This window comes from Leptosomus discolor, chromosome 11 (assembly GCF_034619465.1).
Source record: "Leptosomus discolor isolate bLepDis1 chromosome 11, bLepDis1.hap2, whole genome shotgun sequence".
NCBI lineage: Eukaryota > Metazoa > Chordata > Aves > Leptosomiformes > Leptosomidae > Leptosomus > Leptosomus discolor.
In genome coordinates, this window is record NC_141401.1 from 17,043,961 (window position 1) to 17,070,204 (window position 26,244).

Here is a 26,244-nt window from a genome sequence, read left to right on the forward strand (position 1 = left end):
TATTAAATATGGGCTATGAAGTGAGAGAGAATAATTGATAATCCGTGGGGGCCCATGGTGAGCCAAAGCAGAAGGTACTTGGCATTGATAGTTTATACACTCATTTAAGGAGCATTTGTGTTCCCTAAACATTGGTGCAGGACAATATTAGTTGGGTCCACAATGTCATCGAATTTCCCTTAAAGTATCAACGACTGCCATCAGGTTGGGGATTGTCTGAAAAACTAAACTGTTCAGACATGTTAGCCTCCAAGAAGTATAAAGCATAGTGGATTTCAAATTCTCTCAATGATCACATTTTTAGAAAACTGCTTGGTAGTTAGAATAAAGTTTGTCAAAAATATATTTAAAACCTTCCCTTTACTATGCAGGATTTAATTTGCTGATATTTTACATGAAATTATGTGAATTCTTTTTTAAAACTGAGTTCTTCCTCTTTAGTTATAGGAACTCCTAATAGACCAGGACTTAATGGGGAATAAACTGCCTGTAAATGTGTAACATACTTCATCTTGTTAATTCACGTCTTTTTTTTGTGTACTAATTGTCCCACGTTGACGAACTCTTGCCATGCTGTTAGAATGGTGTGACTCACCTCTTGTGTTAGAAGTTAAGCCTCGGAAAGAAGCATGTATCTCCAGGACAAGTTAGCCAACAATGTTATTTTGGAAAAGGTATACCAATGTAGTCCTCTCTGAGGTCCAGGCTATCCAGACCAAGGCATTTGTGGTGGAGGTGCAGTGTCCTTTGAAAGCCCATCTCACCGTGCTGGATAAAAATGCAGTACGGAGAAAAATGTCTGTGTATACCATAAATAATTATTGTATTGAAATTTGCACTCTGGTTAGCTTTTCCATAAAGTCCTTGTAGAAGCAGGTTTTCCTGAGGAGCTTGATTTTAAAAATAAAATATAAAAAAATCAGACTTTAAAAAAGAATGTTAAAAAAAAAAATCCAACTTTTAATTGCGTGTACTCTTTCTAATATTTAAGAAGCAAAATTCTGCCCTGCCGCTGGAGCTAATCCTGATTTTGTATTGCATATGTGTTTCTTGCTGTATCTGTGGTGGTGTTGTGAATCCCCCTGTCCTTGGGCTGGGTGTCAGGGGTAATAGCCACAGTTATTCCCCATAGTGTCAGTGAGTCCCCCTGGATATCTCATTTCCCAGTGCCATATTGGAAGTGTTCTAGTCGCTGACAAAAGGCATGGAGATCACTAAATGATATTTATGAAGTGTTGACTTGGCCATCTGGACGTGTTCTGATCTTAATTTCTTTCAATGCTTAATCTTTCTGTTTGAACCCAACAGGACTGCTTTTCTGTGGAAGGGGAGGACTTGAAGCATGACTTTGAGCGGTTACAACTAGCCATGGAGATGGTGGGGTTTCTTCCCAAGACTCGCAGACAGTGAGTTTATTTTCCATAGTAATGGCTTGAAGATTATATTAGGTAATATAACCTCCATAATCAGTGAGATAATTCACCTGACTTAAGCTGATGTAACTGTTGTCCTCTGCATAACATATCAGGCTGGTGAGAAGAAATAATTGGTAAGACAGTGGAAGGAGGTTGCCCAGAGAAGTTGTGGCTGGCACTCCCTGAAAGTGTTCAAGGCCAGGCTGGATGGGGCTTTGAGCAACCTGGTCTAGTGGAAGGTGTCCCTGCCCATGGCAGGGGGGTTGGAACTGGATGATCTTTACAGTCCCTTCCAACCCAAACCATTCTATGAATAATGACACTTGACCATTCATACAATAAAGGAGTAAACAAAATTTAAAGGTATAAACAAAATATGCCCGTCATTACTGTAGTTAATGATTCTCATGCAAATGGAGCGTTGGCAGGAGGTTGGAACCTTGAAGTATATTTTAAATGTTTGTTAATAGTCATGCCTTACTCTGTATGTCATGAATCCAGATCCCAGTTTAATCAGGAATCCTGATTATTAGTCATCATGCTTAATCCTTTGCATGCAATTGCTGGTTCTGTAGACCTATTTCCAAATGGCTGTCATTCATTAATTCACTGAAAGCACTGATTGAAATTCGGTTGGAATACTGCCTTCCACTGACTGCAAGGAATTACATGCTTCATAAGAGGATCATCTTCAACCAAAGGCACAAAATAGTTCCTCTCATGTTGGTTGTTGGCTTGAAAGTCTTGAGTAGGTTTGAATGAATTTGACGAATAAGTTATTAAGGTTAGTAACAGGCATAGAAAAATAGGTATTAAAAAAATGCCTTCAAAGTGAGTACGATTTTTGACATCGTAAGTATTGATGAAAGCACATCAGTAGCTGGAACACAATGAGAAATCTTGTGCTTTTTTGAGTCAAGATGTTAAAACGATAATTTAATGAACGTGGTTCCTTTCTGTCTGCAATTCTGGAGGTTTATGTGGGAACAGAGAATTACAGCTTTCTATTACTGGCACTTGAAACCCTATTCATCACCTTGGGTAAATGATGTTTAAGAAGCTAACATAAAACTTTTTTTTTTTAAACACCATTTTTCTTGCTTTTTAACTTGTATCTGAGCCAGCAGCTAGAAGCCGTTAACTGGGAGATGTTGTCCTGCCTTCTGCTCCAACAAGAAATTTTCATCCAGCTGAGAATCTTTTTCATGAGCTCATCCTTTATCCCTAACTTGTAACAAATCCATTACGAAATTAAGACTGCTTTTGCTCTATCTATTCCACACACAAGGATAAACCCAAGTATACATTCTTCTAGTGTAAATAAGTTATATGTCAGCGTGCTTGCTTATCTTTCAAGAATCAGGTTTCAGCAACAAGTTTTTTCTAAAGCCTGTTTAGGGTGCAGTAAGGGAGTTTAATTGATGGAGTAAAGCAATCAGTAAGTATTGGGACTGAGTTGGATATCACAGTAAATTCACATTTTTTATTTGCTGTGCAACAACTTTTCTTAGCGCACAAGTTCTTTTATTTCTCCTAGTGAATTTTGCTTGTCAAAAAATATAGTGGATTCTTTGCTGTACGAGCAAATGTGTTTTGCTTGGCATTGTACAACTGTAACACGAATAAGTAACAGCCTTCAGCTGAGTAGAAAAGGAAGGATGTTTTTTTATAAGTGATTGTTTGTAGCAAAACACAGGGTTTCACCTTTGTGGAAACAGTTACAGAAGAGAAATTTTTATATTTGCGTCCCTGTAATTCACAGTAAGTAATCAGTATCTCTATTTGAGAGGTAAGGAAGGACTCACTTGGAGAGGTGAAGGTGCATGGTCTGGACAAGCTGGTGGCATGACTAATAATCAAATTTAATTTTACTAATTTTTAGCTCCCCAGAGAGTATAGAAATAGGGACAAACAGAGCTTGTAGCTGAAGTCAGACATGACTCCATAGTCTCAAAGAGCTATTTTTTTCGGAGGAGTGAGGATATAATTTAAAAATGACCAAATTAACAAAAAAAAAAAAAATTGGCCCAATAAATTTAATTGAAGTGTAACATTTTTTTCTCTGTTTCAGTATGCTTATATTTTATAAAAACATTTATGCTTCTTTGTATAGGCTTCCTACCTGGGATTAGATCTGAGAAGGTGATAAATAAGTGTTGCCAGGGGACTAAAAAGGATCACCTGCATGGCTGAGTCCAGTCTCCCCCTTAATTTAGGCAATTGCATTGATATTTAATCTGGATATCTAGATTACTTGAGGATTTCTTTTTTTTCCTATAAGATGTGGTGCCATTTAATAACCATGGGTTCGATGTGTTACATAATTTTCAAGAAAGCTGTACCAGTGCAAGTTTGGTACTTGACTAAGTGAAAACATTTTTTACATGAGGCAAATAGGGTTCTTCATTTGAGCATCATTTTTGTGGAAACACTTGGGACATAAACTGATTCGGATTGAAAATTAGAGAAATGAGTCAACTATGAAGATGGCACTTGGATGTTTGGGGATGTGGTTTGCTTTTTCATTAGCTTTAAGAAAAAATAACCAAGTGAAAATGAATTCTTTCTATTTTCTTTAGAATTTTCTCTCTCTTGTCGGCAATACTACACCTGGGTAACATCCGTTACAAAAAGAAGACTTACCGGGATGACTCCATCGATATTTGTAACCCTGAAATACTACCTATTGTGTCGGACCTGCTGGAGGTAAGCCTTCGCTTTCTGTCCTGTAACATTCACACCGAATGAGCCACCTCTGTTTTATAACAGAATTTATTTCCAGTTTCATTGAAGAGTAAGTTCTCTTGTGTTATCGTTCATATGGGCTGTTCATGTTTGCCAGTGAAAAGTCATAAAGATTTTGTTTAATGAGGTTTTTAGTGTAGGGTTTTTTCCCCTACTCTTCAGCTTCAGGTTTAAATGACTGAAAATACTGTTTCTGTGATTAAAATTTGAAAGACTTCAGACGACTTCTAGGTAGAAAGCAAACCTGCCATTCAACACAGTAGTTTCTTAAATCACCAACCATCAGATTCCCCACCAAAATTCCCTGATGCTCCTGAAATCTGTTCCGATATTTGTATAAAATACTAGAGCAATTGTAAGACCATCAGCTCGTTCTTCTAGTTCAGGGAGATCCTGAGCTTGCTCACTGTGTTTTGTTGTCTGTTGTTACACTGTCAGCATCTGCAAAAGTTGTATTAGAGATGCTGGAAGGTGCATCTCATCCCTTTAGTACCTATTTATGGACCTATTATCCATGCATCTGTCTATTGCTTTTGTGATCCTGTTGATGCTATCTGCTGTTTAAGACCCTTTACTGAAAGCACTTTGTCCTCTGTGAGTCACTGAGTATAATTTGGGGAGGATTTGTAGGTCTCAACCTGTGTGGCCCAGGGCCAAATCCAATTCTGTCAATCAGTGTAAAAGCACTAAGTTTGTTCTTAAGAGAGCTGCTCTGTTAGCCCAAGCAGGTTACGAATCTGTGGCATTACCTGTTCATGAGAAAAGTCTTCATTTCAGTAAGCCAACTGGTCCTGCGCTTGCCTTACACATTCAAGAGCTGAGCTTGACACCTCTTGATGTGGATATAGGTGGCCAGAAACTCTTCTTTCTGTCTCACATTTCTTGAAACGCTCTAAACCACTTGTAACTTCAAAGGATACTGAAATGTTATACTTGTAGTTTGTTAAAACAACTATTATCTTTATCCCTTTGTACTCGCTGGATGGTGTGGAAGGTTAAATTTGCTAATTTTGTGATAGCATGAGAGGAGAATTCAGCATTTTGCGTACACATGATGGTCTTCCCGTTCCCTCCCTTACGTAACGGTTGTGCTATCTCACTACCTAAAGAACTCAGGATGGGCTTTCATAGATTTTTGTAGCACTTCATTAATGCTTTGAATTTAGGGAGGGGAAAGCTTCTGTAAAATATGAGTATAAGCAGCTGGATGCTCTTTGCGTTTTGGCCTTGGAAACTGCAGAAATAAACAGAAGGAAAATAGGAGTTAGGAGGAGAATGTTGTTGATTTTACCCTGTAAAAAATGGCCATAGCGAGAGCGCCAAGTCATTTATGTAGTAATTGTTTTTTAAAAAAGCTTTGAATAAGAGAGTGACTTAGAGATCTGAAAAAGTTCCAGGCTTTAGGTCTTTGCCCTGGCTTTCTTCTGCAAACAAACTCTTCTGCAACATCTGCATGCTGTAAGGTATCAGGTTATTTTTTGCACATGTACATGTGAAATGATGCGTCAGTTGAGCTATATGGATCCAACGGTGGCTTAGTGCCATGGTCTGGTACAGCACAGAGCATGGATACCATGCTCACTTGCAGGTAGTGTCAGCAAGATGTAAAAAAAAAAAAAAAAAAATTATCACCATTTTGAAAAAGCACTAGACACTGGTGTAGCTGAGCAAATGGTAGATTTCTGCTCATCTTGGTGATTCTTTTGCAAGCTAAATGACCATATACAGCATAAAATCCTTGTTAATTAGATCAGGACAATGAAGATCTCTGATACGATCTTGTGAAATACATTGCTGGGTTTGGGTAAGTGGTGTTGCCTGTCCTTAAAGTTGCATTTATATGGTAATTTATCCATGGAATTGGAGACACTGGTTGCCTCCAAGTGTAAACTTTCTGATGGACCCACTTCTCAAGCAGCTGAAATAAAGCAAATAATCTCATTTTCAGAAGGGGCTTGATTTCTCTTTCAGAAATGCTTGGTTTCTGTTTCTTTGCAGACCTGAATAGATCTTGTAATGCTTATTCAGATTTGACCAAAAGGGAGGACTAAATTGTTCAAACAGATGAAACATCATTTCAAAGAGCATCCATTGCACTTTATTAGTTAGTTAGCTACTTACATATCTCCAAATTAAGTGGAGTGAATTCTTCTCAGCCAGAGACCAAAAATACTGGTTGAAACATTTGACACTTCGTATTTTCTCTCATTTAGGGAATTATTTTTATTACTTTTTTTTTTTTTTTGTGGTCAGTGTACAGTTTTGCTTTTCAAGCCATTGTTGCTGAAAATATGAGATGGCTTGAAAAAAGTTATTAATTCCCTCTCAATATCTTGGCATTACTCACTAAGTCTGAAAAATAATCTCAGAATAAAAATAATAGTAGTTGACAAATAGTTTAGTTTCTTTTCGTACCGCCACTGGGTGCTTGGCAGGACAGCCTTGAGCGTAGCAGAATGATGGAAGAAACCAGCTCTGCTGTGATCTGATACTACCTGGGGGGGGGGATGTTTTGGTTTGGGTTTTTTCCTTAAATGACTCGCTGGATTTGTTCAGTCGAGGATTTGACATGGAAAAGAGAGAGAAAAAAATCCAGCTGGAGTTGGTGGAAAGACTCTGAGAAGCAGGAGCTGAATTGGACATCTCTGAGACCAGCCAAGAAGAGGGGATGCGGTCCTCCTGCACAGCACCAATGGGGAGGGGGGGAACCAACAGCCTGGCTGAAATGAAAAATTTATGCAAAGCTGAGGTGTTTTTCCCCTCCCAAGGAAAGTCTGGTCCAAATTAGCGTGAGCTGGTTTACATTGGAACCTCTGAACTTCTGAGGACAACTGGGGGAACTTCCCTGCTGCAGCAGATAATGCAACAACACTGAATAACTGTCTTTCCTCTGTGTAATGAGATTTGTGTCCCTGTAAAATGAAGTTAATATGGAGATTTTTTGAAGGAATCTGGGAAGAGAAGGTGATCTGCAATGGATTTTGGTTTTCTTAGATACCAACAACCCTGTCCAATATGGTTTTGGTTTATTAAAACATTCAGACCAGCATTTGTTGAAAAAGCGAACTGCAATATAGGATTTTGGCCAGGCTCTGCAGATCATTGTTTCATTTACAGTAAGACCCTGATTCCATTTCCCGCCCCCCCAAGAACAGACATAGCGTGTGGATTATGTGAGGCTTTTGGCAGGTTTTTCATGGCCTTTGTTTAAACTTTGCTGAAACGCTGTGCCATAGCATGATGTCAAGGCTGCCTGATGGATCAAGCAGACATGAGTCCTGTGCAAGCGCTGCATATATCATGGGCCCTGTGCAGAAGTCGTAGGGGATTGTGTAAAACTGGGGAGAACTTTTGTGTTTCTGAGGAGAAGCTGTGAAAGGCTCATTTGTGGGCTTATTAATAAAATCTATTAGAAATTATCTAGTGTCAGTTGACCTTGAGAGAGACTATTTTTTTTTTTTTCCTGTTAGAAGAGGAGGAACATTTTGATTATGTACATTTACTAATACTGGAAATCATTTCCGTGGATGGAGTGTTGAGTAAGGAAGACAAATTCTGTCCTCACTCAGTGGAGCGGGTTTATATTCCTTTTTTAGGCTTAGGTAAACAGCCTCAATGCAAGTAAAGGGAAATATAAGTTATCAAGTGTCCTAAATTAGTTTTGCTAGTTCTCTTTTTGCATTGATGATGTTAGCTTTTGGAGCTAACATCTACCTCTGTGGGAGATTTATGTGCTCAAGTTCTTTTTCTACTTAAAAAATTGTCTTCAGCTTCCCAGAGGGATTCCACAGATGTTGTGCTCCTCGTGTGATAACCATCTTGGAAAGTAACTGGAGAGCAAAAGGGAGGTGAGGATTATGAGGCAGCTAGTGCTTGCATCGAACCTTCTCTTCTGGATACATTTTCTGGACGAAGTTTTGGGAATCATAGAATCGTAGAATGGTTTGCGTTGGATGGGACCTCCAAAGTTCATCTAGTCCAACCCCCCTACAATGAGCAGGGACATCTTCATTGGATGTGAAGCTCTGAGCCAGAACTCAAGTCAGATCACTTTCTGGTTTTTTGAAAGAAAGTCTGAAGAAAAGGTTCAGATCTTTTTCGAGAGGAACTAATAGAAATCTGAATTTATTTTCTGTTACTCCACACCAGACAGCTTTTGAATGAATGCTCAACGCTGTAATCCCTTTCTCAAATATGGGAGGAGAGACAAAAAGCGATGTTTTCTAGCTCTCAAGTTGGAAATGGTTCATTTTTCTTCAGCTGCTATAACATAATACCCCACAATTACTGGAGAAGCAATCTCCGCCTGCCTTGGCTCCAGCCCAGCGCTTGCGGGAGCCTGCTGGCTGTCTGCTCCCTGCCGCGCTCCACTGATGTTTATAGCTGTGGCAGCATTGCTGGTCATCCTTCACTGGGTTTTAGAGCTTTAGTCATCCAGCCCTCTCAGCGCTGGGTTGACTCGCATGTGGCAGTGAAGTCTTTAAATCTGTATTTTGTCCCTGTAATTAAGATATAAACTCCTATGGGCTGTGTAGCTTTTTTTAAGAGGGAGAGCAGGACTTGTCCTTTGGCACCAGAAAGCAAAAATCCATTAAATGTAACTTAGAAGTGTAACTCTCAGGGCACAAAATAAAGAAGTAAGTTGTGTTCTCCTCTTTGCTCATCTGCTAGGATGTTTTTTGTCTCTATTTTAGTGTATCATGCTTACTGGAGGAGGAAGCATAGGATGTACGCGATGGGGAAGCTGCAAGTATCTCCATGCACCAGGTGTCCTTAGTCATCGGCATGCGCGGAGTTTATCTTTAGAAAGCTGCTACGGCTCCTTGTTGGCATCAGGAGTCAGCTACCTTCAAGCTGTGACCTTAAATGAAAATTAGGATAATTTGGCTATACCCATGGTGTTGGCTCTCAGAGGTGATGAAGCAATCAAGATCAAGCTCTGCTGGGTGGTAATTGCAGGCGGAAACCCAGGGATGTGCAGGGATTACGTTCCCATCCTTGCCAAGTATGTTTTTGTACAAGGATATGATTCCATGCGGCCCCTCCGTGTCAGCTTGCAGCAGGTCTCATCTGCAGGTCCTGTCCATCAGGAGAGCAGAGAGAGAAGAAAACCAGGGTGAACATTAGATGGGAATGGTGAAGGATGGCACGGGTAGTTGTTTAAAATCCCTGTGTTTGCTGACAAATCTGGGACTTGGAAGCATTTAGGTTGTTCAGGAATATTACATTGGGCTGTTTGAATTAGTAACCATCTGATACCCATCTGCCTTGTTGTCTTTGATAATTACAAAAAGCCAGCGTGCTGGCTGCGGGTTTGCAGCATCCCTGAAGTGGGATAATGGATGTTGTGAAACTCACTTTTGTTCCAAGCTGTGCAACTGAGGGAGGGCAGCTGATGGTCCAGCAGTCATAAGCCGCTGGAAAAGTGTCCATGTTTTGTCTGCGGAGCTGAAATTTTAAAAAATAGCTATTTTGCTGAATGTAGAGGAATAGAAACCAAATTTGAAAACTTGCTGTGGATTTCCTGATGAACCAGAAGATTATTTTTTTCTGTTTGATTTTGAAAGGTAAAATCATTGTAGGAAGTGACTCTAGAGTATTGCTGAAGACTACTGAAACAAAGCTCAAAGGTTTACGTTTGATTTCCAGTGACATAGACCTTGCTAGTAGGTGAAAGTTGTATATAGGTGACTTGATGTTTTCTGCTTTCAGCACCACAGCAACAAGTTCTTGTTAGTGGGTGTTGCAGGAAAAGTCTGTTGTATAAAAATGCACTGGAGTTTATCAGGGAGACTCTTATGACAGTATTTTTGGTAGAAAGTAGTTTTTTGTACAGTACAGCATCATTGTGGCAATGGTTTATGAGATTTCTTAAGTTCCACTGGTTTATTTATGTTGCTCTTCATACTAATTACTGGATTAAATCAGTAAGTCAAAGTGCAAAAATAACCAAGTTTCCCATCATCTACATCAAATTGTAGATGGTTTACCTGGGATAAAAATATGGCCTTGAATGGATTCAGAAATGTGGATTTGTACTTTTAGTCTTCATCAGAGATGTTCTGAGCAGGTCTGGTGTCTGCATGGAGTCCTTCAGTTAGGATAAGCAGCTTGTGTGGACTTCAGTGTGGCTTCTCAAGCAACAACGTCTCCGTATCAATCCATAGGTGCTAACTCTGGGCTCAAAGATTTTTCACCCAGACTAACAGTTTCTTTTTTTGATGTTGAAATTTAGCAAAGAGCAGTCAATGACTCAAAGTATTTAGGTCTAACTTCTGTAAGAGACTATCACCATCTATTCCAGTAGAGAGGGCATGTTTCTGAAGTTCTCCAGGGGATATCAAAATAAGAGCGACTTGAAACTGGTCAGAAAAGAGGTTTTTCTCCCAGTTCGTGGCAGTTACTGCTCAGTTTGTCAGCACCTATTTGCCGAAGTGTCTGTGTTCACACAACTGTTTGTGGGTTGGTTTGTTTGGGTTTTTTTACTGCAAACTGGTTTCTGTTACCTTGCTGGGAACTGGTGTCTTTATGGAGTAAATGTCAAGTGTGAATAGCAGAGTAAATATCAGGTGCTTTTCAGAAGGTTTCTCCTTCCTCCTAGTTCCTCCCCACCCTGAAAAACACCAAAAAACCCTCCACTTGGATGTCTCTTAAACCGATGACACTATTTTGCTTGTGTGGGGAGTAATTTGTATGATGTCATCTTGACAACACTAGGAAGTTGACTTATTTTGCCAACAAAAAGTCTGGGAGGGAGGAGCTGCACCAGGAACAGAGGAAACCAAAGGGAAATTGATAGAAATGCGATGACTGAATGTGGAAAATCAGGTTCCCTTGAATAATGTGGTGTCTGATTTCTGATGCTGGATTTATGTGCTGAGTTGTCCCCTCCCAATGGCTAGCTTGTTCTTATGCATTGAACATTAACTCTGCAAGAGCTGGCAAAAGTGTTTTAAATTTTTTTTTAAATTAAATTTATAAATTTTAAATGTATGAAAATGCTTACAATTACAAATTTTATGTGTTTTTTTTTTTTAATTAGATTTTAAAAAATTTATTCCTAGAATAAGCATTAACATCAAGATTTTTGTTTTAGGTGAAAGAAGAGATGCTGTTTGAGGCCCTGGTTACCAGAAAGACAGTGACAGTAGGAGAGAAGCTGATCTTACCGTACAAACTAGCAGAGGTCTGTACATGATGTTTGTAATTAAAAGAGAAACTCTTGGGATGATTTTGAATGCTTTGAAATGAGTCTGAAATGTACACTTAGCTCTGGTAGAGTTTCTTTCAGTTTTTATATATTTATGAAAAAATAAGTACGTGTAGAAGCTGATGTGTATGAATTTGGAAAATCATTGACTGTACCTTCTACGCTGTTCCTGGAAAGCAGCTTTCCACATTATTCTGTGATAGTCTTTAACTGTTTTAATGACTTCAGTATTGTAAGTGTTCTCCAAAGCGGAATTGTGCATAGTTGAGTGTAGATGATACAAGCAGTAGTCTTCATACGTTGTTCCTTAAACTGTAGCACTGATTCATCCCACAGCAGAGTGATGACCTAAGACACCCAGGAAATTTTTGACAGCGTCCTAAGTGCCTACATAAGTCATAGTACTTGTAAGGGAGGAGCTGAAGATCCTCTGTAGGAGATTCCCATTATCTTTTCTTCACACTTCTCACAACCTGGGTCCTTGCATGATGCTTTGGAGCAGCCACAACTCCATCAGCCGCTCTCAAACTTGAGTGTAGTCTGTGCCACTGCTAACCGTCGGGCTGGCATTACATAAAATGTTTTACTTCTCTATTGCGGTCTGTCTCGGGATTACAATGTCAGCAAACGTGGTTTTTTCTAAATAATGTCGTTTCCAGGAATTTTGAATTCTCTTCTGTGGCCAATAAACAGAAACACCTCTGTTTTCTTCTTCCATTCTCCAAAGTGTACAAGCTCTATTCTGCCACAATACTTGTTTTGGCTGTTTCTGCATCTAATGTTCTTGTATTCTGCCCTTCCCCACCCCTACCCCCCAAGTTAAGAACGTTGAGCGTGGCATCACACCATACTTGCTCCCACTATTCCCCTTGTCATATGGTTGTATGAGAATTTGCAACATCTTGAGTAATGTCTCTGAGAGCAGTCTGTTGTGTTGCAAATAAGTAAGCACATGATGTGTTGTCATTAGGGTCAGCTGTAGATGTTTTGATTCCTTTTTTCCAGGAGGAAAAAAAAATAATTTCTCCACTTTTAAGATTGTATGTTTGAACTCAGTAACTGTTACTAAGCTTTAATCTTTAAAAGTTAAGTGTTGCTTTTCTTCAAGACTTGAATGTCCCCTAACAAAGGGCACACAAATGCTCTTACTGTGTCTTAGTGAAGGAGATGTAATGGATGTGGTATTTGTGCTTTTTTCCTGCATCTTGGGCACAGGCTTAAGAAATTGCTAGAAAAGTTTAAAACGTAACTATAGCCACCCTTCTGCTGGAGATTACTTCCAGACAGCTGTGATGATAGAACAACATGCAGCAATATACCTTCAACCACCTCTCTGTAAAACTGGGCAGGCTGGATTAAACTGTTTCTTCTAATATTTTAACCTGGGCCACCAGGTTTTGTATTGAAATAGCTTGAAACAGTCTTACCTAGATGCTCCTTCTGTTGAGATCAAAGAGCCCCTCTTGCTACCTAAAATGGCTCAGCATGAATTTCTCAAGTGCTTTCCAAAATGTTTTTGGTGTTGTCTCTCTTGAATCTCAGGTATTTACTTGTAAAAGTTTGGCACCAATATCTAGTACAAGAAATGAAAGATTAGGGTGTGATGATTGCAGTGACCGTGGGGGAAGACAAAGGAGCACAAGGCTGTGGTGGAAAGGTTGATGTAATCTCCATGACGAAATCATTTTATAAGCAGCCGTGAATTGTGTTAAGATAGGCACCACCCATGCCTTTTATTCACTGTCCTTACAACATTAGCATCCTGACCACCAAATTTTATCCGACAGTGACCTCTCTCTGGTAGCAGGTTCACTTCAGACTTGCTCATGCTTGATGTACTAGAGCAGAATTTGACATGCTCTAACTGGAACCTCACCATGACAAGAGGTCGTCTTCTCTTGGCATTCCTCTGTCTCAGGGAGTAGAAGAGGTGACTTAGATTCAGATCCACCTGAATCAGGAAAGCAGAGTGCGATTCTTTTGACATTTTGGGACTTTGCAAAGAATACTGATGGCTAGTAATCCTGCTCATGACTAACTGGGCTGTTGGGGACCAATGGGCTGGTTGTTCTTCTTGAGTGTTTCACAAAAGAGCATTATACTTGTCTCAAATGGAGTGATTGAGGTTTTAAGGATTTTTCAGACATGACTATCCCACCACGACTCCTGTAACTCATAGGCAGCTGCCTTTCTTGATAGAGCGATGATGTATGTAGCAGCTACTTTATTTTTCAGATGCTGAAATGCTTGGTGTTTTTTGCGTGGCTTGTTGATACACTGAAAATTTCAGAGAAGTTTGTCTGGAAAAGCCTGTAGTGCAATGGCTTTCAAAAAATGATTGTAATTTTGGCACATGCTTGCTTTTTTACACCATCTAGAGCAGCAGCTTGGATCTACCAAATGCCTTCCAAGGCTTTGAACAATTTTATATAGTCAACCTGCGCAGCACAGGAGTTATTAATGGAAGAGCAAAAACTCTGCAAAAGAAGGAATTCTAAGAAATTTTAGTTGGTTCTGAAACCTATTGTCTAAACTGTGAGTGAAAATACTAAATTATTTGGCTCTGTGGGTGAAGTGGGAGGAAGTAGCATTGGGCTTCTACCTCCAGCATCACTGATGAGATCAGGATAGTGGGAGAGTTTGCTGTTGAGGAGATTGTGTCTCCTGATGGAGTCATTGGCTCTGTAGCTGAGGCACTTATAGACCTGCATTTCTTGCTTGTCTTCTACCTTTTTATGAATTTTGGGTTATTAGCAAATTGGGAGCTCTAATTTGAAATAAACATTCTCATGTAAAAAAGCCTTGAGATCTTGCATTTGGGATGGGTTCTTGAGCTTTGATGACATTCCTATGGGCATCTACTCCATGCTAGAGAGACACATACCATATTCAGTAGAGGTGCTTGGACTTGCCCATAGGGGTTTGGGTGTTTCACTTTCTGTGCTCTGCACAGGGGCTGATGTTTGCTGATCCCTTTCATCAAACTGTGTTGGAATATATATGGATGACAACTTGACATAGAAAATCTTTCCATGAAATGGCTAATGCTAATGTGATCATTCTGTGATCACAGTCTGGCTCCTGTGAGATCTGTAACCTCAGGGTCCTGCCCTGACAATTGTCACCAGCCCTTAATATCTTGAATGGGCAGAGGAGGTGCAGGTGGCTTGGAGTAATCCTTTCCTTCAGTAGTTTGGAGGCATCAGTGCTGAGTAGCCTTTTTTTAATACCAAGTCAAGCCTTTTCTCTTCCATTTTCCCGAGCTGTAGGCCCACAAGTGCACGGAGAGGATGCCTTTGTTGGATTTGCAGTGATGCCGCATTCCTCTCTGTCTGCATGCTTGCTCACTGCGTTGTTATTGTACACTGATTAGAAACACTGTCCTGTGGTTTGGGGCCTTTTTTTTTTTTTTTTTTTTGAAACAGTGGTTTGAGTGCTTGGCAACTCCTTATTTGAAACATTCTCCTTTATGACAGTTATAAATTTATATCAGGCTCTTTTCCTGGGTTTGTTCTGTTCATCTTTGCAGTAATTTATGTAAAACGAGATATTTTATTCTGCCACATTTTGATGCTTGGGTAAAAGGTACTGCGAAATGTCTGTGTGGACAACTTGCAGACAGACATCCCAACAGTCTGAAGCCGATGGTGTTGGAGGAGACAGCTGCAATTAGCATCTGGCTCCTCTCTTTTTATTCATATTGTACTTCTTTACTTACGACTTTTCTTGATGTCTTTGCCCCCTATGAGTTAGGCAGAAATGTTGGCCTTGTCATTTTTGTGTTTCTTTAAACAAGTCAAGACATTTTGAGTCTTGCTTGTATACAACTGTTCAGCTGGATGACCTTGGAGGATCTAAATCAGATTAACGGGTTAAAATGTTACACTGAAGTCCAACAAGAAGGTAGGACTCCAACAAAATGAAAGCACTGCCTCCTGTGTACCAGCAGTTGCCAGTGCCATCATCTTCAGCTGAGCAAGCTCTTCCCAGTACATACAGATTTCGATTTACTTTATTTCATCCAGGAGGCTACAAGATGTGTGACAGCAGCACCTGCTCAAGCAGGGCCGCAGCCAGGAGCAGATAAATTGTTGTGAACTGAGCTCCCATTTCAAAGTGTGATCTGTTGTTTCTCAGTGTGTAGTCAGTACCTGGCCTCAGGACATTACAATGATTCTGGATTGAGCATGTGGTTCTTTAGGAAGACCCTGCAAAGCATAGTGTGCCATTGGGTTTTTTCTGATCGTTCAGTAAATCATGGTGTATTGTTAAGAGATTGTGTCTGACCATGGTATTAACATTGGGTTATGTCCCCATGTCGCTAATTTCTGAAATTAAGGAGAGGCAGTCAAGGAGAGACCTGGTTTTGAAGGTGAAAATCAACACTGCTTTGTAGTTGCAACCTCTCCTTGCTGTGACACTGGTGGGCTTGATTGTAGACCCCATGCGTCTGCAGCCCTGCGGGGAGAGCTGTCTGTCTGCTGTCGGTCTGCATCTCCAGTGCTTGTCAAAATATAAATGAGCAAGGATACCACATCCATAAATAATGCTTATATTTACCTCTGGCAGCTGCCTCTTATCTTCAGAGCCACGCTGGCTTGTCTGCCGCAGAGCTGCCTCTTGGAACTATTCATTTTTCCTTTTATAGTAGCTGGATGGTATTTTAATGCAGTGTTTGAAATGGCTGCGTAATTTGGTCTAGCGCTAAGGTTTAGAAGCTTTATGCTGGAGATAAACTTAGAAAAAAAGCTGCACGGATGTGAAAGGCTGCAGTTGTGTTCAGAGGTCTTGGTACATTGTCCAAAACAGCTGCCAATGTCTTTATCAGGAGCAAGATGGTGTATTAATGGAGCTAGCAGCGGTTAATGGATTTCCAGAGAAATCATGGTGTATCTTTGCAGGGTGAGGGCACTATTTGGTAACAGTGAGCTGGCCAAGTCCACTTCATTTAGCAAACAAAATGCAGTGGTAAGGACCCTTCAAAAAGAGAAGAATTGACTATAGGAGGAAGAGAGCCATCAGTGGTGTCTGGGATGATTAGGGGATTTTGATTCAGGTCTGTCTTGAATGTTGGGCATCTCCCTGCAGCCACAGTATTCTTCTTCCCAATAAGGTAAAATATAGCAGGCACGTAGATGAAATAGGGGAAAACAGGATTTTAGTGGTAGCAGAATAATAACGGAGGCTGAGGGTTGCTCTTGTCCTTCCCCAAGTGCCCCTCAACTCCAGACACTTGGCTTTTTTTGTTTCATATATTATTATGTGCGTTTTTGCAGTCCTTCTACTGAAGTAGGGAAGTTTCATAAGCCCCAGTTCAGATATTTAAAAGAAAAAAACCCAACAACCCAGACACATAATGTTAAGCGGCTTGACTGATGTTTGGTAGGAATCATGCAGCTGATGCAGGAGCAGAGCACTTCAATCAAATCTTTGTGGAGAACTTGGGGGTTATTAGAAATCTTCCTCTTGATCCTGTTTGTAATCTGAGCATCATCTTAAGGTTAATCTGTGCAAGGAACTGCCCTTCTGGGCCACGTCTGTCTTGCTGCTTCTATCTAAATAATTCAAAGAATTCAGATTTTTTCCATCTCAGCTTACTGCAAGGATACAAGGCCATTAGTTTATGCCTTGACTAATACAGTCATAGACCTCTCTCAAATCCATTCAGCAACTTGACTGGTGGTTCTCACTCCCCTTTTCCATCACGCCAGAGACAAGGCCCGTGTCTGAGCTCCTCAACCATCCCCACCTTGTTTCCATCCCATTTGTTCTGCTTATCAGGCTGGTGTCTGTTTTTCACCGGTCTCTGCATTTTTTCCATGTTCTTCATCAGATGAGGAAAAACTTGTTATCAAAGTGAATGCATCTGTTAGTGAATCCTCTTTTACATCCCTCCAGAAAACAATTTTTTCCATGATGCTTCCAATTAATTTAGTTCTGTTGGTATTTCTTAAGCTTAAACAAAAAGACTTTGTTTTAGTAAATCTTTATAATTTTCAGCCATTTGTGACCAAGGACATTTTATCCCTAAGGGTTAGTTAATGAATTAATTCACACTTTCAGAAGAAGTCTGATGTGAAATTGCCCAACAGAAGGGAAATAAAAGATGTGAGACAACTTCTTGGATAACAAGTGACCTAATTCTTGCCTTCCTTTAATTTTGGAAAGCTGTTAGGAGCTGGTTGTTTGATGTGATGAGTGTCACCATAAATATGTCTTGTATTTAACTTAATGTGTATTCGTAAGTATAAGTGGAAAATGGCTATCTTAAAAAACAGAGGAACTGAAAGGGACTGAGTTGTATGTCCAGGGAGGTCCCTGCAAGCAGACATTGTGGAGCACGAAATAAAAGGCATGTTATTTCCTGCCCCATGACCCTCTTCTACATTGTGACGACAAGACCTGGGGTGCAAACATTAAGTCCCTGTGCACTGCCCTAAGCATCCCTAGTTCTTGGGGTCTGCTAAAACTCTGTGTAATGCCGAGATATTCTGAAAATTTTTATTTGCAAGCTTTTATAGGATACAATGTGCCATCATATCTTTGCTTGAATGGCTGTATGCTATTCAGCAAATGAGTGTTACATGCAGGCAGTTAGGTGGCCATGGAAGGAGACCATCAAACTGTTCTGTGATGGTGTGCAGAGCACCCAAATTGCAATGGAATCTGTGAAATGCTTTTTATTCTGCATAAATACGTGCAGCTATAGGTCCATGGGAAATCAGCTAATGATTAGTTAGAAAAGCACTTGCGCAATTCAGGTCAGATTTGCTAAACAAAATATTCAGTCTCCTGAAAATCTGCTATGTGCAGAAAAAAACAGGGTAATAAGCATTGAACTATGTTTTTAGTGTGACAGTAAAGCAGGAGAAAGAAGATAGTCCAGGGCTTCTGTCTGCCTTTGCCGAGGGCTGTGCAGCCTTGCTCCATCCTTCCGCTATCTCAGGTGTTCATCATCCCTGGATCTGTGCTGACTCAGTTACCTAATCTAGAGAAAGTCCTTGGAGTGGAAGGAGAGTTGGGTTTGTGTCCTTTTGCTAAGTTCAGTAGACGTCTAGTAAACACCAGCGTTGCGCTGGGTGGAGAAAGGGGGAGAGGAGGGCACCTTTGCCCAAGAGCGGTGGGGCAGGCACATCTCTCCCTTCTGGTGGCATGAAGTCATTAGATTTTTTTTTTTTTTTTATGTCATAAAGTGTCACTTCACCCTGACCTTCTTTACCTGGGATGAATTTCTTGCTGATAAATACAAGACACTTGGCATGTTCATGAATAACCATCTCAAGATGGTTATTTTGGATGAAAAACTGCAATGCGTTAGTGGCTTAAGCTTTGGAAGAACATTTAATTTTCAGCATGGGAACAGTTAATTGGCAGAGACACGAGATGGAGAAGCCTTGTGTGGCAGACCTTAATGAGGGGAAAAAGTCTTTCATTATGGCAAAGAGCTGAGCAATGTTTCGTTAGCTTGTGTACTAGTAGTGGTACTGTCTAATGCCTTTTTCAGACCATTATAAAGAGAAAAGGAATGGAGTTCCAGGGCCAAATGGCATAACATTACCTAAGATGTTAAAAAGAAAAGCAAAAATACCAAAGGAGAAGATCATAGTTGCAAGTAATCATGAGCATTTAACAGACTGAAAATATTAGAGGAGAAAAAGTGGGAAGGAGACAAAATAATTAATACCGCGAAGAAAGTGGAACAAAAATTCTCAGTTCTGAAGTATGAGGACAGAGACACTTAATGGAATAGCAAGTAGCAAAACTGCTGGAAGCACCTACTTATACCAAACTCCATTAGCTGAGGAGACTCATTGTCACCACAGGTTATTAGCTTCAGGAGCTTAGCAGGATTCCTTTGAAGACTTGGTACGTTGATGAGTGTACTCAGAATTGGCAGAAAAATATTAATAGAATACAACTGAAACTCCACAAACCTTTTAAGAGCCAAGCAAGTGTCTCTGCTTCAGGACATGAGGGCAACCTGTCAGTGTAGAACTTCAAAAGAAACTTTTAAATGGGATTAGGTTTCTCATTTTTTCCCTTCAAAATGCAAGGAACAGCTGTGCTTGGTGACAGAATACAGTTTAAATGAGACTACAGGTTTTATTGGACTGATGTGCTGCATGTATTTCTTCATGGGATGCAGCATCCTTCCTGTATTAAGAAGGCCTGAGTCCCTCAACACTGGGTCTTTTTTTAACTAATTTTCATTATTTTTTCACTTCATGATATGATTATATGCCCTAACATTCCCACAAAGCGGTGCATGAGAGATGGTGCTGAGATCTGGCTGAAAGGAGCTTGTGTCTATGAAGATCTCCCAAACCTGCAGAACTTCGTGCTTGGTAACATACATCTGAACACCTGGGGAACCCAGCAGTCACGTGCAAAAGCTCTGGCAGTCACTGTGCTGCTCTGTGCCGCCATGGAAATTCTTGTGTGTTAGCTGTGTTCATACTATTGGTGTTAATGTCTGGAAATAAAAAGGGAGACATTCAGATGTCAAGATTTCTGAGCAAAGTCCAAAATAAGGACTTTAAGAAGGGAAATGCTGACTTTCCACAGACTGTTCTGCCTGTAACCAACTTCCCCACTCCAGCTGCCCTTTCTGGCATCAAATCCATTCTTGACTCTTTAAAGGCTTCTTTTAATTACATCTGATTACTGAAAAGATGCTTTAATTTGACAGTCTCTTTTGTTACTTAAATTTAGGCTAAACTCATGTGACAAGTTTTATAAGAATGGAAACGAAGCATTCCTGGGTTAGCAAGTCAGCTTTTCCCAGGCGGGATGTAAGTTTGGTACAGTTGCTTGGAATATGGGATTTTTCTATATAATCCCAGTCTGAATAAATTTAGATTGATTTCTTCTCAGCCTAAGGCTGTTTATCAATGCTTGACGGAGGAGGAGGTGTGGGAGCTCCGTGGCTGGACAGGGTCTGTTGCACAGACTTTGTCTCTACAGCTGTAGCAGTCGAGGCGTGACGAGAAATAATTTCTTTTTGAGGAAGCTTGCCAAAAAAAAAAAAAGCAGCCTGTAGTGAAGATGATGATACACTGGCAGAACAAGCGTTGGTTCCGCTTGGGAAGGGCTAACGGAAAGGCAGGATTTGGCTTACAAAAGCTCAAGTGCCATTTTTGGCTATGCGCTGGGCTTCGCAGTTGGAATGCTGGTACATTGTGCCTGTAAAGTCGTGAGCAAATTTCCCTGAACGTAGCCTACAGGTTTCTCCTCAGGTCAGGTCACACATCTACTTCTTGTGCCACTCAGTAACCTATTAATGTATTTATGTACTGGTTTCATTGTGAAAACATGGACTAAATGGGATCTCAGTTCATGCTTTTGATAGAACAGACTCTGGATGAATGTAGGTGGAGGAAAACACTTTTTTCTTTGAAACCTTTGCCATCAGTGGACCTTTCAAATTTGGCTGCCTGATGACTCTGTTCTTCTGCAGTGCTTTATGGTAGGCTCACGATTGCTCTATTTCAGCACCTTGCAGTAGGGGTGCTCCCTGTGTCTCTTCTCTCATCCTTTCCTCCACAGGTAGAAGCAAGATCCACAGAGTTGTTTTCTGGAAGAAAATTTCAGGAAGAGAGGGTGGGATTTTTTTCCTGTCTTTTCTCTTTTGATTTGTTACACATGACATTTTCTAACCACACTGTCCAAATCAGAAGGCTGAAGGCTTTGACTGAAGTCTTTTTAGGAAGTTAGTGCTTGTAACTGCATGACTTCACAGTTGAGACTTTGAGAAAATCGCTAACAAGATTTGTCTTGGTTTAATTTGGTTTTGACTGTAACCTGGGTGCTTTTTCTGAAAAGCATGACCACAGCATATTACAGTTATTCAGCTACAGTATGACAATATTATAGATGGAGACCTGCAAAACATCTCTAAAAATAAATAGCAAGCAGGCTCTAGTCTGTGTTGGGGATGATGGGTCTCCCATCTGTCCTCTCCCAAGTCCTGCCTGCCACCAGCTGAGATACAATAGGTGGGTCCTTGACACCCACAGAAGATGTTCTTGTTTCAGATTTTCCGCTTCATTTTCCCCATTTACATCCATCTGATGACAGGAGGATGAGTAAGGAGGGGGCAGGTTGCAGGAGCACACTGACACTTCCTGTGTTATGCCTCAGGAGCCGTGGCATGAGCTGTTTCAGTGGGAACGTAGGCGAGATGGGGAGTGGTGTAAATGTGAACGTGTTAACACATGATGAAAAGAATGCAATGTTAAAAATGTTTTTCATTATATTTTCAAAAAATAGTAACGATTTCTTATTTCCTAGAGTAGCAGGTAAGCTAGTGGCTCTGAAGGACTTTCTTGTCAACCTGATGATACATTAGTGAAGGAAGATTGCCTCACTGGAGAAACCCTTCGGTTTGCCTTCTGTTGTGGTTGGGATTTTTTGAGAAGGGTGTTGGCATGGTTTGGGACAGCCGCTAAAAATATCTCTGAGTAATACAGACTGGTAGGTTGGACGTGGACCTTTGTCTAAGGAAGGTGATTGTGAAGGTACTGGGAAACTGGTATTAGAGAAGGGACAGCACAAGGAGAAGAGGTGTTTTGATATGTGAAGTTGGAAACTAGTATAAAAAAAAAGTAATCTCTGAATCTGAGAACTTTATAACTGATTTAGTGGAAGAATTCTGCAATGCCTCTTTGTTTCAGTGTTGTAGAGGAGAACGATTTGGTATTGTATGGTAATGACATTCCAATCTACTTTTTGTCATTGTAAAATCCACCCATAAGTTCTGGAAAACATCATTGACACTTGCATCTCTTGGATAAAATCCATTGGCAGGACAGCCTGCTGCCTCCTGGCTCTGGGATGATAGTGGACATTTTCTGCTGGGACGTGGGAGCCAGCTGGGAAGGCAAAAGCCAGCAGTTGTGGTAGTGCGAGGCTAAGGGGTCTGGTTTTTGTTGTGGTGTTTTGTTTTTGGTTTTTGTTTTGTTTTGTTTTTCTTTTTAAGTATATAGTTTGCAGGTAGATTTATAGAAATAAAACATAAAAATGAGCTTTTGCAGGAAAGTTTGTATCATTTTTAAATGAACTTTTTTTTTGTAATTAGACTTGTATTTTTCACTCATCTTCTTCCAATGATGCTTTTAAAGATATTTTTCCTCCTCCTTAATCAAACATAAAAATCATTAAAAACCCCCTACCTTTTGCAGGCTGGAGTCAGCACGGTACATTAATGATTTGAGTTCTCTTAGGAAAAGCAAACACAAGAATGACAGGATTTTAATATGATGCTAAGATAAAATACAAGTATGGAAAATTACATCATGCTTATCCAGCCCCAGTATGATATAATGCTCCTTGATGCCAAGATAGGGATTAAGCTAGAGTCTGATATCCTGCAAGAGTAGTTTCCTCTGGGTGTTAAGCCCCTGTTTAAAAAAAAAAAAAGCTAAGCCTGCCTGTCTCGGCCTATGTCCCGTGACCCAAAGGGGAACCACAAAAGCTGCTTAATCTATCCTCTGCCGCAGGACATGGCTGTGAATGTAAACCAGACGCGCGATGTATTTGGTCATAAATAGAAAGCGAGCAGAACAGCAGGAAACCATAACTCTCTGTGCACACACGTGTGACTTGGGACCCACTGAATAGGCTGAACCTGATGTGAGATAAGAGTGAGACACTAAACCCCGCGTTTGGACAAAAAGAGGGATTTAGACCTTGCCTAATTCCAGCAACTTTCACCTATTTTTTTTCAAATCCAGAAATGTTCTCCTAGCTGCAGTGGTGAGCTGTAGAGAGGATGCGATGCACCAGCAGGTTTTGTATGTGGTGCTACTATGCTTCATCACCATCCTCCTTGTTTTCGGCTCCTTTTCTAATTTAGCTCTACTTCACAGCTACGTATTTCTTCCTTCCTGAGATGTTACTCCGTCTCAGAACAGGATTGACAGACCCAACAAGCCATCCCTCGGCACTTGTTCTTCTGTCCATACAACTACAAACCCAGGCTGCAGCCATCTTACATAGGGTTTTTTTTCAGCTTTTGTGGAGCAATAACAGTGTCAGAGATAAAAATTGGATTTTAATAGTATTTTAGTACATGCAGTAGTTACTTCTCCGACACTAGTGCTTTTATTAGTAGCTGGGACCCCTAAACGCTATTCAAATAAAAGTATATTTTGAGTCTGTTTTATTTAATCATGTAATTCATGAGTGCTGCAGAGTTCATCATGACCAGCTTGCCTACGTGTGCTGTTTTCAATTGACTGCACGTCCAAGACTCACTGAGATCGGAGGATTGGCTTCTGTTCCTGTTCATTACACCCTTTTTTGAGATACAAATCAAGTGCATTAGGAGAGCTTGAATTTCTCTTGATTTTGCATGTTCTAATCTCAGATAAATCCTATTGCTAGTAGTGGTATAGCTCTTCTCACTAACTAACCTAATACAATTTAAAAAAAAAAAAAGAAAGAGGTAAATGTGGATTTTTTAGACTAGAAACTGATTTGTTTCATTATTTACTCATGCATGCAGCATAATTTTGTTGAATAGATACTTTGAGTCAAATAAGAAAACAAACACTTTTTTTTCCGGAATTTTTTTTTTCTTTTCCCCTATTTGAAAATTATATCTATCGCTCAAACCTGCGTTTGAAGGCGGGAGGCATTGTCAGAAAATATTCGGTAAATACCATGGGCAAAATTCAGTAAGTATTAAAATGTGGTTTTTCCTCTGAGTCATCTTGGAATAAGACATTTGTGTTACAGTGAGTACAAATGTAATTCTGAAGCCAAATTCCACCTTAGAGAATAAATGGGGGAAAAATGGGAATGGCTGATAAGGATTTTAAAACAGACATCAAATGATTACAAAAATCAAATCCTGTGTGTGATAATAGCTCACTAAATTGTTTTTTTGGTAGGATACCAACAAGTTCCTGGGATTTAGTGCCAAATCCCTGTGAGCAGAAATGCCAATTGATTCATTGGGTAACACACCAAAAATTTATTCTGCATATTAAAAGAAAAACAAACAAACAAAGCCCCCATAGAGCCACTAAAAATATGTCTACAGATTTGATTTTTGGAGGGATTTCCTGAAGAGGAAGAATCCTAGTGCTGCTTTCCTCCCCTCCCCCCCAAATATTTCATTGGAAGCACCTTTCATCCTTGTATAGAAATTATAGGAAGTTCATCAAAGGCCCTAAGGGAGAAGGGGGTATTTCCTTTCTTCCTGTGTTCATATCTTATTTCCTGAAGAGAAGAGGAATCTCCATTTCTATTACACACAAGCAGAAAACGTGAAGTATTTAGGGGTGCCTGGCTTGACTTAAATAACTCCTGTCTTTGAGTTTTGCGTCAAGTCTTGCAAACTTCACAATCAGAAAGAAACATTTCTTGCCATCCTGGAGTTATTCTAATTGTTTTTTTGTAAGTGTTTGTTGATATGGGTCTGAAAGGAGAGGGTGTGTTGCTTGTTTTCCTCCTAGAGGGCAGGAAACACCCGCACACGTGTGTGCTCATGTACGTGTTATGGAAGAGCTGTTGGGTAACTAGGAGAGAAAGAATCCATAGGTATATTCTATGGCTGAATCGAGATAATTTCTATTTTAACAAATACATTTTTGGAGATTATTGCAAGTTCTTATTGGGAAGTTTATAAGGAGAGTTTTTTGTAAAGCCAGATTTTTTGGGACAGGTGGGAGTTTTGCGTTTGGCACTGGCAATGGGTTTATACAGTGGAAGGAAATAACATTGTTAATGTCCATCATGAGATACATACACACATCATCCCTAGGGGAAATGCTGAAAAATGGGAGAAAGAAGGGACTGTGACCAACAAGGCTCAAGTCTTCCAGACTAAAACAAACCAACAAGTCTTCTAGGCTGACCACAAGGCAACAAGTCATCGTTACCATCTAACTAGTCTTTTCTTCTAGATCCAATGAATTTTACAGACTTGTGCCTGAGAAAAAGGCATTTAAACATCCTGTTTTCAAGTACTCATAGCTTTCAGAAAATCTGGAGTGAGTGCACTGACCTCGCTCTCATGTCTATTTTGTCCCCTGGTGAAAAGCTGGAATTTAACAGCATTATGTTGACAAAAAATTATTGAAGGTCTAATGACAGCACGTTGACCAACTGAATAGTTCAGCCTGTCTTTATGGATGTTTCATAGATTTGTATGATGCCGAAGAAATAGGATAAGGGTTGCACTCTGTCACAGTTAATAAACTCTACTAGCTCTGTCACGGTTAATAAACTCCTCATTAGGGCTTGAATTTGGTTTGGTGGTTACACTTACTCTTCAGTTTTACTTCTCAAGACTACTTCTCATTAACTGAGTCTGTGCTTGAGAACTGGGGTCCAAAAACCCAGCTCTGGATGCAGACACCCTACATAAGCTGCATTTTTTACAGTAGTGACTCAAAACAGATTGCTACTTGCCAATATGCTTGCCTTAAAGGGCATTTTTTTCTGTGCAAAATGGTCTTTGGGTTTTTCTGCCTCCCTTCTCTAGAGAGAGAAGCATGCAGTGCCTCCAGTGCTTGGGAGGTAGTGGGCATGGAGTGATGCTCAGCATCCCTCCTGAGCAAACTCAATGGCTGTTAAAATCTAGTATTAATTGCTTTTTTAATGAACTGGTCATAAGAGCTGCTGGTACCTGAGCAAATCCATCACCCAGCCTTTCTGTTCTGTTTGTCCAGGATCAGTCTATGCCATCTTTTGCAGTAGCAGTGAGGGAAGATGGGCAGACCTCTCAATGAGCTAAGAGGTTTAAAGTCTGTAGAGATCTGTAGCTGTCTCTTAAATACCACTTGGGAATAATTTCTTAACCGGAATTGACCAGTGCATCAATATAGTGCTCTTCCTAAGTGATAACAAAAGGGATGAGCTTTGCTT

General features: G+C 40.2%; 1 protein-coding gene across 4 annotated transcripts in view; it reads left to right on the top strand.

Moving 5' to 3' along the window:
* Positions 1 to 26,244, top strand: part of MYO9A (myosin IXA) — a 149,629-nt gene that overhangs the window by 42,494 nt on the left and 80,891 nt on the right. For all 4 annotated transcript variants that reach the window (XM_086471911.1, XM_086471909.1, XM_086471908.1 and 1 more), the window contains 3 exons: positions 1,309 to 1,406; positions 3,995 to 4,121; positions 11,257 to 11,346. In XM_086471911.1, the coding sequence (XP_086328037.1) occupies positions 1,309 to 1,406; positions 3,995 to 4,121; positions 11,257 to 11,346 (315 nt within the window). The remainder of the gene's footprint in view (positions 1 to 1,308; positions 1,407 to 3,994; positions 4,122 to 11,256; positions 11,347 to 26,244) is intronic.